Source organism: Salvia splendens, chromosome 4, assembly GCF_004379255.2.
Source record: "Salvia splendens isolate huo1 chromosome 4, SspV2, whole genome shotgun sequence".
Lineage (NCBI taxonomy): Eukaryota > Viridiplantae > Streptophyta > Magnoliopsida > Lamiales > Lamiaceae > Salvia > Salvia splendens.
In genome coordinates, this window is record NC_056035.1 from 5,838,116 (window position 1) to 5,858,367 (window position 20,252).

The 20,252-nt window shown below is 39.1% G+C and overlaps 4 protein-coding genes and 1 pseudogene across 12 annotated transcripts; 3 read left to right on the forward strand and 2 right to left on the reverse strand.

Moving 5' to 3' along the window:
* The first annotated feature begins 1,225 nt into the window (after nt 1–1,225).
* Nucleotides 1,226–6,328, forward strand: LOC121798138. Of its 8 annotated transcripts, none has more exons than XM_042196991.1 (8): nt 1,226–2,016; nt 2,713–2,912; nt 3,088–3,322; nt 5,609–5,674; nt 5,758–5,808; nt 5,887–5,959; nt 6,129–6,178; nt 6,262–6,328. In XM_042196991.1, exons 1-3 carry the CDS (start codon nt 1,323–1,325, stop codon nt 3,112–3,114), a joined length of 921 nt encoding a protein of 306 aa, XP_042052925.1. In that variant the 5' UTR covers nt 1,226–1,322; the 3' UTR covers nt 3,115–3,322; nt 5,609–5,674; nt 5,758–5,808; nt 5,887–5,959; nt 6,129–6,178; nt 6,262–6,328. The 8 variants fall into 8 exon arrangements, with proteins under 8 accessions (XP_042052925.1, XP_042052924.1, XP_042052929.1 ...); XM_042196990.1 differs by having other exon boundaries at nt 5,609–5,665; XM_042196995.1 differs by having other exon boundaries at nt 3,088–3,223.
* Nucleotides 6,329–8,079: 1,751 nt separating this feature from the next.
* LOC121798140 (thioredoxin H-type-like) lies at nt 8,080–9,129 on the forward strand. Its single transcript, XM_042196997.1, has 3 exons — nt 8,080–8,535; nt 8,603–8,725; nt 8,822–9,129. Exons 1-3 carry the CDS (start codon nt 8,365–8,367, stop codon nt 8,951–8,953), a joined length of 426 nt encoding a protein of 141 aa, XP_042052931.1. The 5' UTR covers nt 8,080–8,364; the 3' UTR covers nt 8,954–9,129.
* On the reverse strand, nt 9,084–11,610 carry LOC121798139 (dnaJ homolog subfamily B member 4-like). The gene is made up of 2 exons (XM_042196996.1): nt 11,138–11,610; nt 9,084–9,752 (listed from the first exon to the last, which is right to left on the reverse strand). The coding sequence occupies exons 1-2, from the start codon at nt 11,608–11,610 to the stop codon at nt 9,305–9,307; spliced, it is 921 nt and encodes a 306-aa protein (XP_042052930.1). The 3' UTR covers nt 9,084–9,304.
* Nucleotides 11,611–14,725: 3,115 nt separating this feature from the next.
* On the forward strand, nt 14,726–17,571 carry LOC121799410 (annotated as a pseudogene).
* LOC121799409 lies at nt 17,561–19,302 on the reverse strand. 2 transcript variants are annotated; one of them, XM_042198774.1, is made up of 3 exons: nt 18,703–19,302; nt 17,999–18,290; nt 17,561–17,884 (listed from the first exon to the last, which is right to left on the reverse strand). In XM_042198774.1, the coding sequence occupies exons 1-2, from the start codon at nt 19,236–19,238 to the stop codon at nt 18,239–18,241; spliced, it is 588 nt and encodes a 195-aa protein (XP_042054708.1). In that variant the 5' UTR covers nt 19,239–19,302; the 3' UTR covers nt 17,561–17,884; nt 17,999–18,238. The 2 variants fall into 2 exon arrangements, with proteins under 2 accessions (XP_042054708.1, XP_042054709.1); XM_042198775.1 differs by having other exon boundaries at nt 18,656–19,301.
* Between the last annotated feature and the right edge of the window lie 950 nt (nt 19,303–20,252).

The following is a 20,252-nucleotide window of genomic DNA, read 5'->3' on the forward strand; positions in this document are numbered from 1 at the left end:
AATTCTTACATTGCCAGTGCATGCAATCGACGCTGCCAAGCATCCCGGGTAATCCGTGCACTTCTTCGTGAAGGCGGAGCAGGAACTGGCAATCTGTCGTGCTTGGCTTCCGGAGAAATTCGTCGGTGAAGGCTGCCCGGACGCCTTTGCAGAATTGGAGCAAGCACATTCTCCTAGTGCTTTCTCCAATGTGAAAGTATTCGTCGAACACATCCGCCGTTTGTCCAGTTGCAAGCTGACGGATTGCTGCAGTACATTTCTGCAACGTCATGTGGTTGGGACGGCCGACGGCGTCGAACCTTTCTTGGAAGAACTCTTCCCGATCCGCCAATGTATTTGCGATGTGGAGAAATAGCGGTCGTTGCATGCGGAAACGGCGACGGAAGTAGGTATCTCCCCACACCGGGTTATCGCTGAAGTAGTCGCGGACTAACCTTGCGGCGGCTTCCTCCCGGTTACGATCGATGTAAGTCCGGGAGCGTCTTTGGGGCAGGGCGACTTCCTCTGTCTCCCGGCGTTGATCTTCTTCAAGTGATTCTTCCATTATTCGACGCATTTGCTTATATGGATCCATTAGATCGATTAAATTTGGGGGAAGAATAAAAGAGATGATTTGAGATGAAAATTGGAGAGGAAAGAGAGAGGATTTGAGAGGTTTAGATGTGTGTTTGTATGTGAAATGTGGATGAAATAGGAGTATATATAGAGTAAAAAAAAACGGTCGAAAATGGTAATATTACCGTTTTCGAATTTTTAATTTTTTTTATTTAATTCGAAATTTTTAAAAAATGAATTATTGTGTTAGCGTGACGAAACCCACTCGCGGGCCGGCGAGTGGACGTCACGATGGCCTGGGAGCGTGCCACATCGCGGGAGCGCGTGACGGACGTTCCGGCGAGATGGTGACGGGACGGGACAGGACGCTGCAACGCGTCCCGCCACCGATTCATCACAGAGAAACGAAATTCGGGCCATCCGCATAACCCGTTGCGGATGACCTTATTTCCCTTACTTTATTCCATCCATTTTTCTCCATCCATTTTTCATAACAGTCAGGCGGAGGGAATACTCATTTATGAATAGTGTAATTGCCGGCGCAATAAATCGGAGCAGATTTGATAGGTCCACTTTAGAGCAGCTGTTATAAATGCTAATAAAATGTCCTTTATTGACTTGCATTGACAGTGACACCATCAGCATCCACTGTATTTCATTTACAATTAGCCTATACAATCTGTCTCTCATCATCATTCACTCATTCACCGCTTCTCAATATCCCTCTCCTCCTCGTTTTCTCCGCTCGCGCATACCCTAACCTAACAATGGCCGCCATTCCATCATCTCACTCTTCCGTAACCGCTACCGACGGCCCCGTCCTCACCCTGCTCAACAAGCGCATTCGCGCGCTGCGCAAAAAGCTCAACCGCATATCGCAAATGGAGGAATCCCTCTCTCGCGGTAAATCCCTCAACAAGGAGCAGGAGGAAGCCCTCCGTTCCAAGTCATTCATCGTGCCCCTCATAGACGAGTTAGAGAGGTTCCGCCGGCCCCTCCTGCAGGCTGTTGATCAGGAAATTCAGATCGCTCTGGAGAAAAGTGACCATGTTTCCGAGACTCAATCAGAAGATAAGAAAGCTCAGGAGAAGAGCGTGGAGCGCTCCGAGAGTGATGAAAGTGGCGTTGTTTCCTCAGCTGTTGCCGATCTGCTCAAATTGGTGTATTTTGGGAGCATGTTTGATGTGCGCACTCTGTCGATGGCACACGACAACTTTATGAGGAGGACTCATGAGAGGAACTGCTGCCTCTCGTATGATTACGTGACGGATGATGACGCTGCTGGCGATCCCTTGAACGACTTTGATTTGGATTTGGTTGCGCTGTTGGGGGGTCTTCTCACCTCGCGGCCACCGCATTCCCACCTGTCACACAAGGACACGTTGAAAATGTGTGTGGAGCGTGCAAATCTGTGGCTTTCCAACTCAAACCAGCCAATTCAGCCTAATTCTAGTGTCACTTGTATGAAAATTCTTGCCCTACCTCTCTAAATTTGCATTTCAGTTGTGATATGTGCTTTCTTTATTGGCATAGTAGCATGTTTAATGCCTTTTGTGTGGTTATATGTTTGGTGAAAATCCTTGCTTTGATAAGCTAATTAATTATTTTTAGAAGAGCAATTAGCATTGATACACTGGAGTTTAATATTCCTTTATCTGTTAAGGAAAATTTTGCTATGAGAAAGTTACACGCTTCTTAATAGTACCAGTAGTTAATATTTATGTAGTAGACTATGATAATTGGAATAAGTTTTGCTATTTGTTGTTCATTTAAGTTCCTTGCTTTGTTACAAGGGTTAGTAGTCTTAGGATTTAACTAGGAACTAAATGATTTTCCCTACTTTAGTGTGAGTCTCTTATCCTTGATTGCTTTATTGCCATCTTATAGTCCTATCTTCAGCTTTCTGAGAAGTTTAACTTGTTGGATGTGGACTGTCATTTTCAATAGGGCCTGTAGTTCAAGGGATGTACTTTACCAATTAAAATTATGCACCACCATAACTTACTTGCAGTAGAGTTTTGCTTGTTCATGTAGCATGATTTGGTTGCTTATGCTTTTCTGGAGATGTCTTTTTGGTTGAAAGCATCTTGAATTTCTCTAAATGTTTGGACCTGCGTTTACTTCTGTATTTTTTCTCTATTCTTGGGGTTTTTCTAGACACTGGCTTGAGAGAGAAGCTAAACAAGATTATGGCTTCGGACTACTTCACAACAACCCCACAGATTATAGCTCCTATTCAAGTGGCTGCAGCTGTGGGAAATTTTACTTCTTTTCAGGGTCTGCTGCATCGTTCTATAATTCCTCATGTTGGTGTCATTGGCCCTGTGGAAAGCTCAGCCGCAGGGTCTGAGCAAGAGGTAGAATCTTTTATGAACTGAATAACTGTTTAGGTTCTCCTTTGGCCAATAGTATGGCAGTAATCCTGTCTAACTAGATTGAAAGTCTTTCGATTGTTTACCATTTGCACACGTTGGCTGAATATTTAATCAGTGGATACTGTAATCACTTCTTCCTTTTATGTTAATTTTTTAGGTCATGCAGCGAGGAAGATGGTTCTAGCTCACCCTCAACACCTGCCCCATTGCACTCTTGGAAAATTGAAGTTTGTTGGGTGATGAAGTTATAATTTGCAAGCATTTTAGACCTGGATCGTGCTTTCAGTTTTAAAGTTGCGTTTCTTCTTATTTTGGTTGGACATTTGATGCCTTTGTTTGACTTACAGACTCGATCAGAAATAATGTGGAAGCCTTCTAGCAAAGTTTTTTAGGTAGACTTCAAAACCTTAATGTGGTGCATTTCTAGATCATGGTAGCAGAGCTATGCATAATAAACCAAACAGGCTAGGTGATGTGCTTTTCTAGGAGATAATATTTGCTGATGATCAAATTTTAGCACCTGCCATAGGGACTTTGCCCCTTTCGAAAACCTTTCATGCATAATCACCATCTTAAAAATAAAAATAGCAGGGGAGAATTAGTATCACAATCTAAAATAGTTAGTATAGTAAAAGTGTGCATGTGCAGTTATATTGAATGTGACACAAACAACCATAATGTTATCTATACCGATGCAACCGCGTGTGTAGAATAACTGACCTCGGGGTGAAAGGCTTCAGGATCCAAAAGAAGAGAACTCGAAAATCTTAGTTCTTCAGGAACAAAGACTACCCTCCACAAATTGATGCCAGCATTTAATGAAAACCATAAGTCTCATTGTTCATATACTCTGACACGTGTGCCGTCAATTTATATTTAGCATGCAACGTCTCAGTGTCTTCCTGATTTTTGCTGGAAAATGTCAGTGATGCCAATCAGTAGAAAAATAGAAAGTGACTGCAACTAATTTAGACACATAAATGTCTGGTTAAGCTGTTGTTGTTCCTTGGGGCTGGTGCATGGTATCCTAAATTTCGAAGCTAGGATTACAGCCTTAGAGGGAGAGATAGTTTGGTCTAATTTCTAAGTTGGGGATATAAATGACAAGGGTGATAAAAGCATCTGGCACTTATGTGCATGCCCTTTTCTTGCGTTCAAAATTTGTTCAGAGTCAGTGATTTGTTTGAGCAAAATGAAAAGAGTTATATGTATCATCCTAGGTTTTAAAAATCTTGTTGGCCTTTTTCGACATCCCATGCGATATTGATGTATAGTTACCATATTTGCTGCAATATTGAAGTGGCTTTCCATGTTCTGGTTACGAATCGCTAATCTGCACAATAAAGTTACCTTGTTCCTTTCCACATTTGTCTTTCTCCCACCTTGATGTATTCTTTGTCAAACATATTTTTGGAGGTGCCATGTGAGGTATACCTATTTTTTTCATTGTGAACTCTATTGGCCACTATTGTCCATGTGTGAACTACTTGTTCGGTTAAAATGTATCTGCTGAAAGATTTCTAGATTAGTAAAAGATGAAATATTATTTTGAAGAGCATTTATTTACCTTAGCCTTTTGGCTCAAATCTTGATTTAATTATCTCTGGAGAGAAAGGCCATAAGTTAATTACTATATATTGCCAAAGTTCCAAATGTAATTAGTTTCAGTTAATGCTTTTGTTCATAGTTTGCACCTAGAAGCTTCTTTGGTCTTTGCTATTGCCTGGTAACTTTTGATGTTCGTATTCTTGTCTTCATCCTGGGAGTGGCCTAATTCTTCATACTCTGCCTTATTCTTTAGCATAGAGAGATGCTATATTCTTTATTACTGATCAACATATATACTCACAGTTCACTTGCAATATATAGAAATGTAGCTGATTATATGACATTTTTTCGTTACATGAAAATGAAATAGAATAGCCCAGATAGCGACAAAGAGTTAGGCGAAAGATTATTGCATCTGAATGACTTCCTTTCTAGATCTTGTTCTTCTCTAAATGTCAAAATGTTAATTATGTAATCTGGTTCCTCAAAAGGGTATTTATTTTTTGAGGAATCATGATTGTTGAATTCCATGGAAGATGTGTATTTAAATAGGATTATAGGAAGATTGTCTTGTTCCAATTTAAACTGCTCCTTACTGTTGAATCCTGTTTCATCTTGTTTATTTTTCATGAGATTGCCTACTTTATTGATATTAATTGACTGTATAATCTCTGGGATGTCATTGCTTAGGTGGCTGCGGATTGCCTTGTGACCGTTAACGTGTATTTAGTCGTCGATATTGGTTTTTTGGTTTCTTCTTAGGAGTTTTTTAACCAATACAAGTTTGTTTGTATCAATTGTCCCTTATTCTCTCCTACTTGACAGCAAATGCTAGTTTTGGATTATACAGTATGAAGGTCAATCCCCATTTCCCTCCTCCAACTTAAAAGAAAAAAATGTTGTATTGTGCTGCCCATATATCGTGATATTGGTTGAGATCTTGTAATTCAACTTTGTAGTTGGTTGCTAGACTAAGCTGATTGTGTACTGTTTCTCCAATAAATAGTTATATCCATATGTGTTTAATAAAACTCTCTCTTTATGCAATCTATGAAATAAACTAGACCTCTGTCTATTCCTTGCAATATCTTCCTTCATCACTAACAATTATGAATCCTTGTATCTTGCAGGAGGAAGCCGCAGAATTATAATGACGATGGCATTTATAAAGATGAATTGCTGGAGAAGTTTGTCAAGTTCTGATTATCTTTAAATTCTTGAAAACACATTCTGGTTGGTTTTATTTGACATTAATATCTAATCTGCTCAATTTATTCAGAAAGCATCAGAGGTGGAAAGCACATTAGGACTCCATATGCAGACTGAGCAGGTAACTCCTCAAAACTTCAGGCAGATGGAATCTCAGGAGCAACTGTGTAAGAACTAAAAATTGTTGTGGTGGCTGCAGAGGATATGCAACGGTCATGGAGAGCATCTCATCAAGGGCATACCGCATACCAGCATATGCTGAATTGGTAAAGGTATGGATCGCTACTATGATTATTGCTGTACTGTCCGTCTTCAAGCTAGGCCGGCCCTCAGCGTGGCCAGAATTGTGACCACCTTAGGTCCAGAAGTCCCCCCACCCAAAAAAAAGTATTAATATTATATATGGGCAAATTATCTTCTTTTTTCCCCTGTTTTGGCTAGGGCGGATAACGTCTGAAATGGGGTTGGTCCAAACGTCCTCACCTCTTAATGTAGGGAGCTTATGATTTACAGTTTTGTTAGGATATTCTAAACTATTGTTATGAACATCTAAGAGAGAACTTATCAACTACAGGTACAACTTTGCCAAAAACATTTGTGATCTCCTCTGAAATGGTAAGACTGTGATATTTTTGTGGTCATTGATACTTAAAATTGTAACTTCTTACTGTATTTCATAATCAAATCAAGATCATAATCAAATCAAGATTGTTTTTTATTCCCTACTTATCCACAGCTATAAAATAAGCATACTTTATAAATCATGATGCAATCTTAGTGCAATTTACTTGGTAGATGCTTTAAGAACGATCATAAATTGACAATCACAGTTAAGAGGTGTCATTAGTGACAAATTTAAGAATGATCAAAACTAATACCACTATCTAGTTAATGTTAATGGGGGACACAAACCTTTTACCTTTACTAAGAGTCGCCCCTTTTTTGTGGCGAAAATCATATCAACACCAACAGTGCTACGGCTGTTTAGAGCATTCACAATGGAGGGCCGATGGAGGAGCCTTCCCCATCGGCCTCCATCGCCCCACCACTGCGGCGGAAGGGCCGTCCGTCGGCTCCCTCCTCTCTCTCCAAAAAGGCTGTTGTATCGGCCTATGCCGATGAGAAGGGCCCCTTGATCGGCCCTCCATTGTGGAGGAATGGCCGATCATCGGCCCTCTCAATTTTATTTTATTTTATTTTATTTTTTTCAATTTTTTTATTTAATTTCTCTATATATACATCCACTTCCCATCATTTCCAATCATCCCTACACTTTCTATCATTTTTTTTATTTATTTTGCATCTCATTGTATTCTATTTTTCAATATTGCAATTCAATGAAGATTGGAGTGTTAATATTTTTTGCATTTAAATTTATTTAATTTGATAACAAATTAAGTGTAGAAGTGCTAAAAAATTAAAATAAAATAATGATGATATGGAAATGAAGTGGAATGAGAGGGCTCTATGGGAGAGCTTTTTCATTGTGAATGCTCCTAAGAGTACTATTTCAAATTGATATTTCTAACTAGATAAAATCATCAATTCATTTAGGTCTATTATATTATAGTATGCCATACGTTCTCAACTTTTTTCTATCAAATAGTAATATATGTTATGCCTAATAAATATACGCACTTTAAATTATATAACTACAAATTCAGTTGACAAATACACACACCTCAAATAGGGAATTTCAAGATATATACGAATCATATAAAGTTAGAAAGAAGGAAGCAAACAATTAGTAAAAGAACGTGCGTCTATTGCATGGAATCACAAATTATAAAAGCAGCAGTTGCATTAATATAGCAACGAGAAATTATCATTTGAATTACAATATTTATCGGAGAAGAGCAAACTACCCAAAATTGTCAAATTTGATTAAATATGATAAATTCTGCAACTTTAAAAGTTAACTGAAAAAAGCCATAAAAAGTGGATATATTCTCAATTATTTCTAAAAAAAACATAGTAGTTTAGCGTGTAATATATTGATAATATTTTCACATCATACAACACCGTTTTATTTATGAATCAACGATATCATTTAATTTACTGGCAATAACGATTTTTCGACATAATTGATCATTTTAAAGTGGGACGAAACCGAACCAACAAGTAACCCTGAAGAGAATAGAGTTCCACTCCATATTGGTTAATGCATGTTGGCCAATAAGATGCTTGGGTCTCATCATCGGAGGTTACTTGTTGCATTTGTGGATGGTCATGTGAAGAATGAGACGAAAACTAAAGCAAAAAAGAAACAAATGCAGAATCAACTTCTCCACTAAAATTATTCTTTTTTCACTTTAAAATCTGCACTCAACAAAAACCATCATCACTCAACTCAAGGCTATACTTCACTGTAAAATTCTAGATGAGAAAAATATGTTTTGAGGCAAGGAATATTGTGATGAAGAAGCATGCTACAAGAAACAGTATGGTTTTTTATATTGGTTTTTATTAATGCATAAAATCTTGCCGCAATTAGCATCAGCGGTGGAAATGGCTCACGGTCCCAACAAGAACATATTCGGCAATGACTGTAATAAAAAAACTAGAAACCATTGCTGTGTCAAAGTCTATAAATAGAGCATTGCACCAATTCACAAACATAGTAATTTCACTCCTTAACCTCTTATAACTAGCCAGATTCAAGAAAATCTTCATCAAGATGGGAGCCAATGTTTCAACAGCTTATGACGGCCAAGCCTCGCCAAAACAAATCTACCAAATGCCGCCACCGATGCAGCCTCAGCCAGCCAAGAAGGGCCAGGTCATCGCATTCCACTCCTCGGCTAAGTGGAAACTCCATTTTGAAGCAGCGAAGCAGACTTCAAAACTGGTATATATGTAGGGATGTATTCACATAATCATTCTTCACTCTTCTAATAAGTTTATGTTTCTTGTAGATCGTCGTTGACTTCACAGCCACGTGGTGTGGGCCGTGTAAGCAGATTCTTCCGGCGATCAATGAGTTCGCCGAGAAATATACAGAAGTCGATTTCATCAAAATCGACGTTGATGAGTTAGATGTATGCGTTTCACTTGCTGTTTCTTTCTTTCTTTCTTACCAATCAAACTACCTTAAGAAAAATGTCCTGATCATCCGACACAAACAATGTGAACAGGATGTGGCTGAGGAATACGGGGTTCAAGCAATGCCGACTTTCATACTGATAAAGAAAGGAAAACAAGTGGATAAGGTGGTGGGGACAAAGAAAGATGATCTCCAAAACAAGATTGAGAAACACAGATTCTAAATTTCTAACAGATATAATGAGCATCAATACCTTTGCCTTTATGGCTATTGAGAGAGATTCTAGTATATTTATTACCGCAATAATCTTGGCTCACAATCTTCAGTACGAACAGCTGTGAGAGATGTAAAACTATGAAGAAAGAGCTTTCCATTTAAGAGGAATTATTATATGATACAGATTTCTCATTGCAGATAGTTTTTTACAGCAGAGATAGCTGTGCTAATATGTAACTGGTAACTACTTCAAAATATCGAAGATAAATAAGAAACTGAAGTGGATATTTCTCCTACTATGCACAGTAGATTATCTAGTCTCGATAGGTTAAGTGTAACTAGAGTTATATTACTAAACTTACGCGTTCGCCTTGCCCAAAATCCTTCTCAAATCCGATTTCTGTTCTGCAGTGAGCCTTGAAGGGAATTTGATATCAAATTTTATCCTCAGCTTGCCATTCTTGCTAGGTTCTTTGGATATTGGCATCCCTTCGTTTTCAATCAACATTTCATGTCCCGGTTTGATGACATTCGATACTTTGAGAGGTAGATCCCTTCCATCCAAGGTTTTTATGTTGAGAGTCTTGCATGTGAGAGCATCTACTAAGGAGATCTTATGATTGATGATTAGATCATTTCCGTTTCTCTTGAAAACTGGATGTGGCTTCTCATCTATGACAAAGATGAGGTCACCGGGGGTGGCACCAGCTTCGTGGTTCCCTTTCTCAGGAAAAGTGATCTTTGTACCCTTCTTCCAACCAGGCTTGATGTTTATAGCCAAAACCTCTTCAACAGTCACAGGTTTACTGCAATAATAAAACTGCACATCATTACACTTTGAAATAAGCATCAAATAGCAACCAAACCAACCAATATAAGGTGCAATCTCAAGCATGAAAGTTTGTAATTTGAAAACATCTTACTGCAATCCCACTCATGAAGCTCACGCGCTCAACGTTTAATTTATCTTTCGAACGAATAATAGTTAAAGAACATAAAAAGAAGTAACAAATGTTTGTTGAAACAGGGCATTGGGAAAAATTGGAAACAATTTAAAAAATTATAGTTGTAAAACCTGTATCTACTGCCAACAAAAGCTACAACTACAAAGCTTAAATTAATGCTAAAAATAGAAGAGGGGCAAATATTCCTCCATAAACTTGCAAACTAGTTATGCTCTGTTACTAATCATAGTTTCAACGGGGAACTACTCATGCATAAGCCACACCTAAATTTTGAAATGAGGGACATGAAATCAATATAAAGAGTGCATTCATGCACAATTGCACATGAAACAGAAACTAAAGCTTCCAAAGTATTCCGATTGCATGCACCACGAATCAATCAATGTGAAAATAGATAGATAATAGTATAACAAAGACATCAGAAGTTAGAAACATGAAAGAGAAATGAGTGAAACAAATATCCACATATAAATCTCAGTTCATGATGTAATAATCACTCTCTCCAAAAGTTCTTACTCGCATACTTGCACGAACCAGAAAATTCTACTTTGCATTTCTCCGGCTATTTCCAGATATGCTAATACGGAAACTTCTCCAAAGTTTCAATCAACAACTCACAGACAACCACCAAAACTTTTGACTCTGTAGAAAGAATATTATGCATCCATAAAAGAAATAAAAGCAGACAGTATCAATTCTGCATCAACAGAATAAAACACCTCATATTAACTTAAGGCATCATAAATGGATGTGATTTAAACCCTCTGGAACTGTTCTTTTTAAGCTAAAGAACAAAAGGATTCAAGTAAAATACAATTACACAAACACTCGAATTTTCTTCCACGTACGTAACTAATAACCACCAACAACCTATTCATCTCTCAATTGATTGTATTCCAAAAACATGAGGTGCAACCGTGTACGCATTCTGCAGCCACACAACACCAAACAAAGATAATTTCTGAAAATTATAGGTCAAATATCTAACCAAAAAGACTGAATTAGATTCTTTCCAAATTTTGAAGCTACTAATCAACAGGTAAGAAGGAGGAAAGTTCATGAAAGACGAGACTAATTCAGAAAACCACTCAATTCCCGTAATGAACACCTTCCTCAGCTCTAAAACAAAATCTAAGATCAAATTATATAAATTCATATGAAATCACACACACACACACACACAAACTGAAAGATGACAGAATGTTGAAGTGGCAAAATGTACCAACCCAGACTCATCAAGCACGACTCTTGCTATCTGCATCTTCCTTCTCGAGCCCTTATACAGCTCCTCCAAGGTGCACGGCAGCTTACTCTCCATCGCCGCAGCTTTCTTAACCCTTCCGCCGCCGCTCTTCCCTTTTTCAGCATCGGACCCCCAAAAAAATTCAAAAATTTCCTCCTCATCCCTAGGGCTGAACTCAAACCCCCTCCCCCCTCTGTCGCCACTACTCGGCGGCGGCGGGTGGACACTGGATTTGAGGCCTTCCTCACCGTAGACATCGTAGATCTGCCGCTTCTGTGGATCGCTCAGCACATCGTACGCCTCGCTAATCTGCTTGAATTTGGCCTCCGCTGCCTCAGTGTTGACCGCATTCTTATCCGGATGCCATTTCATCGCCAATTTCCTGTACGATTTCTTCAAATCCTCTTCAGCCGCATTCCTCGAAACCTTGAGAATATTGTAATAATCGACCCCCATTTCCGATGCGAAAGAAAGAAAGGTTTCGCCTTTATCCCTTTCTCTTCTGCAAAAAAGCTTATCAAAATCAAATGTTGATAAAGAAGGATTTTTATAGGGTTCTAGATGCGCAGGCTAGCGGAATGGCGGGTGATGCGCTAAGGTACGCGAAAGTAGCGATATTTATTAACGGTTTGTGACAGGCGACGAGGAGATACTCACCCACAAAATCAAAGAAAGCGATGATCTGGATTCTCGACTGCAGGCGTGATGATCAAGAGTGTGTTCAATATTTTATTACTATTTCATATATATAGATATAGTGAATGAATAGAGTAATTACATACGGATACGGTGTATGAAAGAATAACTAGATAAAATAGCTAGGGATAAAATATCTCTAATATCTACACAATATTTTATGTAGTAATATTCTTCTATGATCTCTTCCCATGTCTTTGTTTTCCGAATGTTTTTATACTGTATAAAAATTTGATGAAATCTAGAAGCATGTTTTATCTGTCATTTCTTTATCTGTCTAATTATATTTCTTGGGTCTTCATTGTTAATAATTTCTTCTTTAGTAAATAACGGGGCGTGTTTTTAGGGCTTTGGCAGTAATTTATATAAAAAATTTGTAGAAAAGGTGGTGATCTCCATTTAATAGTAATTAATTGAGAACTTAAGGCGTGCGAGTGTGACACAATTAACTAGTGTGCAATTAATAAAATTGCATGTTATTTATAATATGATTGAGTAGTAATCAAAGCTAATTATTATTATTTTTTTAAATTTAACTCCTATACGAAGGAGAAAATTACAAATAAACTCATATACTGTAGAAAGGACTTGAACTCGACACCTCATACATTAATGTCTAAGCTCCTTGCCGTTAGGACAAAGGCCCTGGACAATCAAAGCTAATTACTAGTATATACTATTCCATCTGTTCCATAGTAGTAGAGTCATTTTGCCATTTTGGTACGTTCCATAGTAGTTGAGTCATTTCCCTTTTTAGTAAAAGTCAACACAGTTCTTCTCACTCACTTTACCCTCTCTTACTTTATTCTCTCTTCATCTCTCTACTTTCTTAATCTTCATGCCGAAAAGAAATGCTCTCATTACTATAGAACAGAGGGAGTATTATATAATTTTAGTGATATAAATATAATGATCTTTAATATTGTCGTGTGTAATTTATTTTTTATCATTAATATCAAAAGGATAATAACACTTATCAAATTTAAGGTAAAAGATCGTATATTAATATAGTATATTGAAAATATAAAAATAGTTACATAAGTATGTCGATACAATTTAATACTGCACATTGTGCATGTATTACATTGACATAGTATGATCGGCGTGTTACTATTCGACTAATTATAAAAAAGTATATGAAAATTTATGAAAATGTTATCAAATTTTATCTTTCAAAGATAATTTGATACTATATGTTTGTGTGGCAAAATAGTTTAAATCGATATGATTATATAAATTCAAAGTTTTGAAATATATTTTGAGAGAAAGAAAATAGTGTACTTATTACTAGTAATGAGTTGATAGTTGACATTAATACTCCTAATTGACCTTTTTTTTCATCGTGTTTATACTCGGGGATTGTGTTCATCATGTACATTCATTTCATGATCTAATGGTTATTATTTAGTTGTGGTTAAAGGGAGTGTTAGCATTCCAGTAGGATTGGAATATTATTTGTCGTATAACACAACTTTCTTACATCTGAAGAAAAATATTTCAATTAACTTAGACGATGAGAACAATTATATTTACTAGAATGCTAACACTCCGTTTATGATCCTTATTTAGTTGTTAGCATTCAAATTAATATTATTTTTCTTTTCATTTAACTCATTAACACAACTTTTATACATCTGAAGAAAAATATTTCAATTCACTTGGACGATGAGAATAATTATATTTATAATATATGTATACATACAGGAGTGTAATTATCAAATAATAATTAAGATAATTTCAATAATTACTTAACATAAAATACTAATACAATGAATGAGTATGCATATATGTCCATAGAATTAATAACATTTCAATCTACCTTTGTGCGTGTGCAACATTCAATCACAAATTAAACGGCACGCCCGCGGTGCCTGCATGCCAAGTCATGTGCCTTCTTCTTCATCCGTTATTTATGTTCCAAGGAGTATGCAAGAATATTGTAGTTACCTCATTATTTTAAAACAATGGGAAACTCTGAAAATCATGTTTATTCAATCACAAATCATGTTTCTTGCATCCAATCTTGGAAATTCCTTCCCATAATATGACCAAATTGGTGGCGTCGGTAGGTGGCTAAACGACGCCGTAAGTATTTGTCGTATGTACGTGTGGGCATTGAGGTGATTGGATTAAATAGGGCCCATTTTAGGAGTTAATTAATGGGCTTAATTTAATGTGGGAGGTGGTGGACTAGATGATCCAATTGCTTAGTTATAATTGTGGGGGGCGGGGCCTCCTCACGCAATAGAAATATCCTGTCTTTGATGATTGCATTCAAAGTTGAAACATCCTATCTTTCATAATTGTGTTGTGATTTGTGATCGTGTACCTCTCAACTAACTTGTTTGATTTCGTTCGTCACTATTATATTTATGTATGTCCACATGTTTTTTTTTGGTAAGAGACACATATTTGTACTTGGCACTGCAACTTGTTATCACTTTGGAAGGAAATTTGATTTTATAACTTCTCATTTCACTCGGATATAGCTTAATTCCTAATGATCACGAGTCATGACACTATCATAAATTTTAATATAAATTACTAATATAGTAAGAGATGATAGAAATGAAAAGCTGCTTGACATATTTATCAAGAAATAGAACCCATCACATTAGAGAAAATTTTTTATCATAAATACTAGTGTGGACTAGTTTCCATAGAAAGATCAGAAATGAAAAAAAAACGACTACTTTTGTGACGGAGGTTGTAATCGAAATTTTCTAAATTTAGCAATTGGGTCGTTATTTGGCCTATAAGAATAGGCAATTTTTCTACTTTTAGCCCAAACAGTTTGGGCCTACAAATATTCCGAAGTATGGTAGTTAAATGTCGTTGGAATAAGCACCAATTCGCGGGAAATGAAGTTGAAGCTATGGATATGGTTTTAGCAACCACGCCAGCGGCTGAGTTCTCCACCGCCCCACGCCACCACCATCACCACCGAGTCCTCCACATTTTAACTCAATCCGACACCGTTTCCCTCCCTCACCTCAAACAAATACACGCGAAAATCCTCCGCACCTCTCCGCCTCCTCACCATAGTCCCCAAACCGTCTATCTCTACAGCAGGCTGCTTCACTTTTCCGGCTTGCAAGATCTAATCTACACACTGAAACTCTTCCAGAACATTCCGAACCCTAACACCTTCGTCTACAACACTCTAATTAGAGCTTACGCCCACAGCAAGCTCCACAAAAAAGCGAGCCTTTTCCGTCTTTCAACAACTCCTTGAACGAGAGAGCTTGCTTCCTGATAAGCACACGTTCCCGTTCGTGCTCAAAGCTTGCGACTTTTTATTCGATTTGCACGAGGGGAAACAAGCTCACGCGCAAGCTCTGAAACGCTGCTTCGCATCCGATGTGTACGTGACCAACAGTTTGATCCATTTCTACGCCTCGTGCGGCCTCCAGGAGGATGCGAGCAAAGTGTTCGATAGAATGCCCAGCAGAAGCTTGGTGTCGTGGAATGCGATCATCGACGAGCTTATGCTGGCGGGAGATTTCGATGAAGCGTTGAGAATGTTTGCGAAGATGATGGCGTCGTTTGAGCCGGACGGGTACACGGTGCAAAGCGTGATCGATGCCTGCACCGGTTTGGGGACCTTATCTATGGGGATGTGGCTGCACGCTTATGTATTGAAAAAGTGTGTGATCGAGCCCAGTTTTGATGTGTTAGTGAATAATTCTTTGTTAGAGATGTACTACAAATGTGGCTCGATGAGAATGGCTCTTCAAGTACTTGAATCGATGCGTAGACGTGATGTGAATTCGTGGAATGCTGCAATTTTAGGGCTTGCAGCGCATGGTGAAGCAGAGAGAGTGTTTGAGCACTTTGATCGAATGATCAACGAAGACAATCTCCGGCCTAACTCCATCACCTTCGTCGGTGTATTGAGCGCCTGCAATCACAGAGGCTTGGTTAACGAAGGGCATAGATACTTCGATTTGATGGCGAATGAGTACAATGTGGAGCCGGTCTTGCAGCACTACGGCTGCCTGATCGACCTGTTAAAATTCTAATATCTTGTCCCACATCGGCTTGGTGATGATCCTATCTCTTCTATATAAGTGTGGATAACCCTCCCCCTTAAGAGGCCTTTTAAGGGATGAGTGGCCCATTTCTAATATGGTATCAGAGCGGGCCCAAGTCGATGATGGATTATATCTCTTTATCTCTTCTCTTGCCTACCCACGTGATGAAAGTCCGATGCGTCATTCCGGCCCACACGTGAGGGGGCGTGTCCCACATCGGCTTGGTGATGATCCTATCTCTTCTATATAAGTGTGGATAACCCTCCCCCCACATCGGCTTGGTGATGATCCTATCTCTTCTATATAAGTGTGGATAACCCTCCCCCTTAAGAGGCCGTCGATGATGGATTATATCTCTTTATCTCTTCTCTTGCCTACCCACGTGATGGAAGTCCGATGTGTCATTCCGGCCCACACGTGAGGGGGCGTGTTAAAATTCTAATATCGACGGATTATATCTCTTTATCTCTTCTCTTGCCTACCCACGTGATGGAAGTCCGATGTGTCATTCCGGCCCACACGTGAGGGGGCGTGTTAAAATTCTAATATCGACGGATTATATCTCTTTATCTCTTCTCTTGCCTACCCACGTGATGGAAGTCCGATGTGTCATTCCGGCCCACACGTGAGGGGGCGTATGATGGATTATATCTCTTTATCTCTTCTCTTGCCTACCCACGTGATGGAAGTCCGATGTGTCATTCCGGCCCACACGTGAGGGGGCGTGTTAAAATTCTAATATCGACGGATTATATCTCTTTATCTCTTCTCTTGCCTACCCACGTGATGGAAGTCCGATGTGTCATTCCGGCCCACACGTGAGGGGGCGTGTTAAAATTCTAATATCTTGTCCCACATCGGCTTGGTGATGATCCTATCTCTTCTATATAAGTGTGGATAACCCTCCCCCTTAAGAGCCCTTTTAAGGGATGAGTGGCTCATTTGCGCTTGACATTGTGTCGAGCATGCCTGTGAAGCCGGATGATTTGATATGGAGGAGCCTTCTCGACGCTAGCTGCAAGCAAGGCGAAGGGATCGATCTGAGCCAAGAAATGGCAAAGTGCCTGATGGAAGGCGATGGGGGCGAAAGCAGCGGAGCCTATGTTCTTCTTTCGAGGGTGTTTGCATCCGCTAATCAACGGGATGAAGTGGGATTGATCAGGAAACTAATGATGGATAAGGCTGTTAATAAAGAACCCGGGTGTAGCTCAGTCGAAGTGGATGGTGTCGCTCACGAGTTTTTCGCAGGAGACACGACGCATCCACGTAGTAGAGAGATTTACCAGTTCTTGAAGTGGATTGAAGAGAGGGTGAAGATGGCAGGATATGTTCATGACTTGTCGCAAGCGCCTTTGGTCGATGAGGATCGAGACGGGAAGGGGGATTCTCTGAGACTGCACAGCGAGAAGCTGGCGATAGCTTTCGCACTGCTGAACTCGAAGCCAGGGGGGCGGCGCCTATACGTGTATTCAAGAATCTGCGCATGTGCAACGACTGCCACAATTTTATCAAATTGATCTCCAGAGTTATGAATGTGGAGATTATCATCAGAGATCGCCTTCGTTTCCATCGCTTCAGCAATGGCTCATGTTCTTGCATGGATTTCTGGTAATGTTTTCATTACTTCACATTTTATTAATTACTGTATCATAAGATTCATAAGCGAACAATATTCATAAACAATCAATCCCACACCATGTTTATTTGATTATATTCACTAGCCATAATTGCACTGGTTCAGACCATAATATACTGATTCTCTACAAAATCATTCCAAAAAGGGGGCCAAAGAATAAAGAATAAGAGAAAACTATAAGCTGCTAATCAGACACATGATACTTGTTGCACATATATATATAGAGAGAGATAATGCCTTCTGCATCTGAGTTTTCTTCGCAAGCATGTGGAGAAAGAAGGCTGACGTAGGATGTACAGAAACACGCACGCAGTGCTTGCAGAAATCAGCGAACGATTTCCAATTGCTCCAACATCACCAAAGACTGTTAGATTATCACAAGGCAGAAAACCGGCGAGCTACTCGTTGACATACAATCATAATCATAAATAATACTACAAGTTGCAGATGGGATTAATTTGGAACGTAATAGTAGTACCTTATGATGATTGTGGAACCACAATGACGTGCATAGTCGCGTTGTTGGGGGGAAGCTGCAAACGAAGAGGGAAAAGGTCCCCATTCAAGGGGCTTTTCGCACATATACTAATACGCTCGATTCCCAGCTCCTCTTCCATCCTCTGGGTTAATTCATCCACTCCAGTGCCCTTGAATGTAATGCTGAGTTCTTCAAAACCTTCGTCTACTCTCCCGTTTTCATCAGCAATGTGGAAGTATATTAGCCTTCCGTCATTGCCCTTCGGAGGCGAGCTATGCTCAGTATCACGCGACTGCACAAAACTTACACACTCAGCGTCCATTTTAATACAGGCTGAATAATTGTTTGAATGCATATAAATTATCAACTAATCTACAGATTATTCTGGCTTCTTCAAATAGTAAAATACCATTTCTGCATCTTTATTTTCAACATAGATTGCGATCACTTAGAAACTTAAAGTATATTAGTAATTCAAATCTGGAAAAGCATATATGCATGATTTGAATATTCAATCAACTTGCGTCTTAATTTAAAAATACTCCTATGCATAGATGCTGCAACTTCAGAATATTCTAGCATTTCTTTTCATGCAAATCCAAACAATATTCCACCAAACATTGAAATATTAAACATATAAAAATGAGTAGAAAATACTAATTTAATTAATTACCTGCTGTCTGGAAAACGAAAAGCTAGCCGGCCTGGAAGAATAACTGGCAGCCGGCGAGTAAGAAGAATCCTTCTCCTCCACCACAAGCGGCGGCGGCGGTTTGGCCGCGGGCGAGTTGGCGACGACGATATCGACGACATCGACCTCCCAGAGGATCCAGTCCTTGGTGGCGGTCCTGTGGGGGATGTCATGAGTGACGGAGTTCCTCCAGGGCGGGAGGCCGCCGTTGGCCCTCAGGAAGTGGCCGTAGCGCGTCTTGAGCTTGATGGCGGCGCCCTTATCCCGCACGGGGTCCCACTCGACGGAGCTGTCGAGGCGGGCGGGGTTGGTCTGCAGCACCTTCCGGCCCGTCATGCCGAGGAGGAAGGGCTGATTCGAGGCGGTGAGGTACTTGCCGTAGCAGCTCTTGAGGCGGATGATGCCGTCGGAATTCTCGACGGCCCATTTGGAGGCTCGGGAGGATCCGTCGCGGCCTTGGACGACGGACTCCTCGTCTTCGTCGGCGGTGAGGTACTTGTCGTGGCTGCTCTTCAGGCGGACGATCTTCGCGTTCAGGAATTGCTCCATCGCGATATCTTGTTGTAGTGGTCAAGTTGCGTTTCGAGTTACAGCTAATAAATGGAATTGGATTGACTTGTTCTGTTACAGAGTATTTAAAGAGGAGAGAGAGGAAGAAAGTCAAGCTGTCATAAACGCGGCATTGGGGGTGAAATTTTTGACATCACGTCACGTGTACAAGACGAGTTTGACTGTAACTGAAGACGAACTTTCCTTATTGCAACATATTTTGTGATCTACTGCTAATTAGATATAGAAGATTGGACTAATATATTTATTGATCTAAAATACAATATTGAAAATATTAGTACTTGGCATCAAATTTGGAAAGGATGGAAATTGGAGTCACCAGTCAAAATACAAATATATTCAAAGTTATGAGAAACAAATGGCAATGTACATAATTTTAGAGGCAAATTGTCAAATAAATAATAAAAGAGGGATACAATTTTATTCTTAGCCACACTTTTTAAATTTTGAAAAATAAAGTATGAGTGAGATTCTTGCAATCAACACATTTTTTTTTGGGATGAATTACGCGTAGATTAAAATACATAGACAAAACAATATTGGACAAAAAGATAGTATCATCTAATTAATTTTTTATCTATGTTTTGTCCATGTATTTTAAATGAGAGTGAAGAGGTATGTGATAGTTGAGACAATCTTGAATTAGTTATTTATTTATTAATTTGTCTATAATTTAATGAAGCTGAGGAAGTACTGCATGCTATTTTAGTTTATTTTTTTATTCGGTCGCTGCAAGTTGGAAATTCAATACCAATGCACGAATATTTTTTGGCCAAAAGCAATCAACAAATGAAGATAATCACTGGTATCATTTTCAGATGTGAATATTGATTCTATATACGCATGTTTCGTCAAAGCTTGGACCTGTATCAATAAGAATATCAGACTGAATTTTACATATTTACATCTAGACATCAGTACATTTTAAAAATTATATGTGGATTCTTTTATTAGTGCATAAAAATCAACTCTTCATATTTTTAACGCACAAAA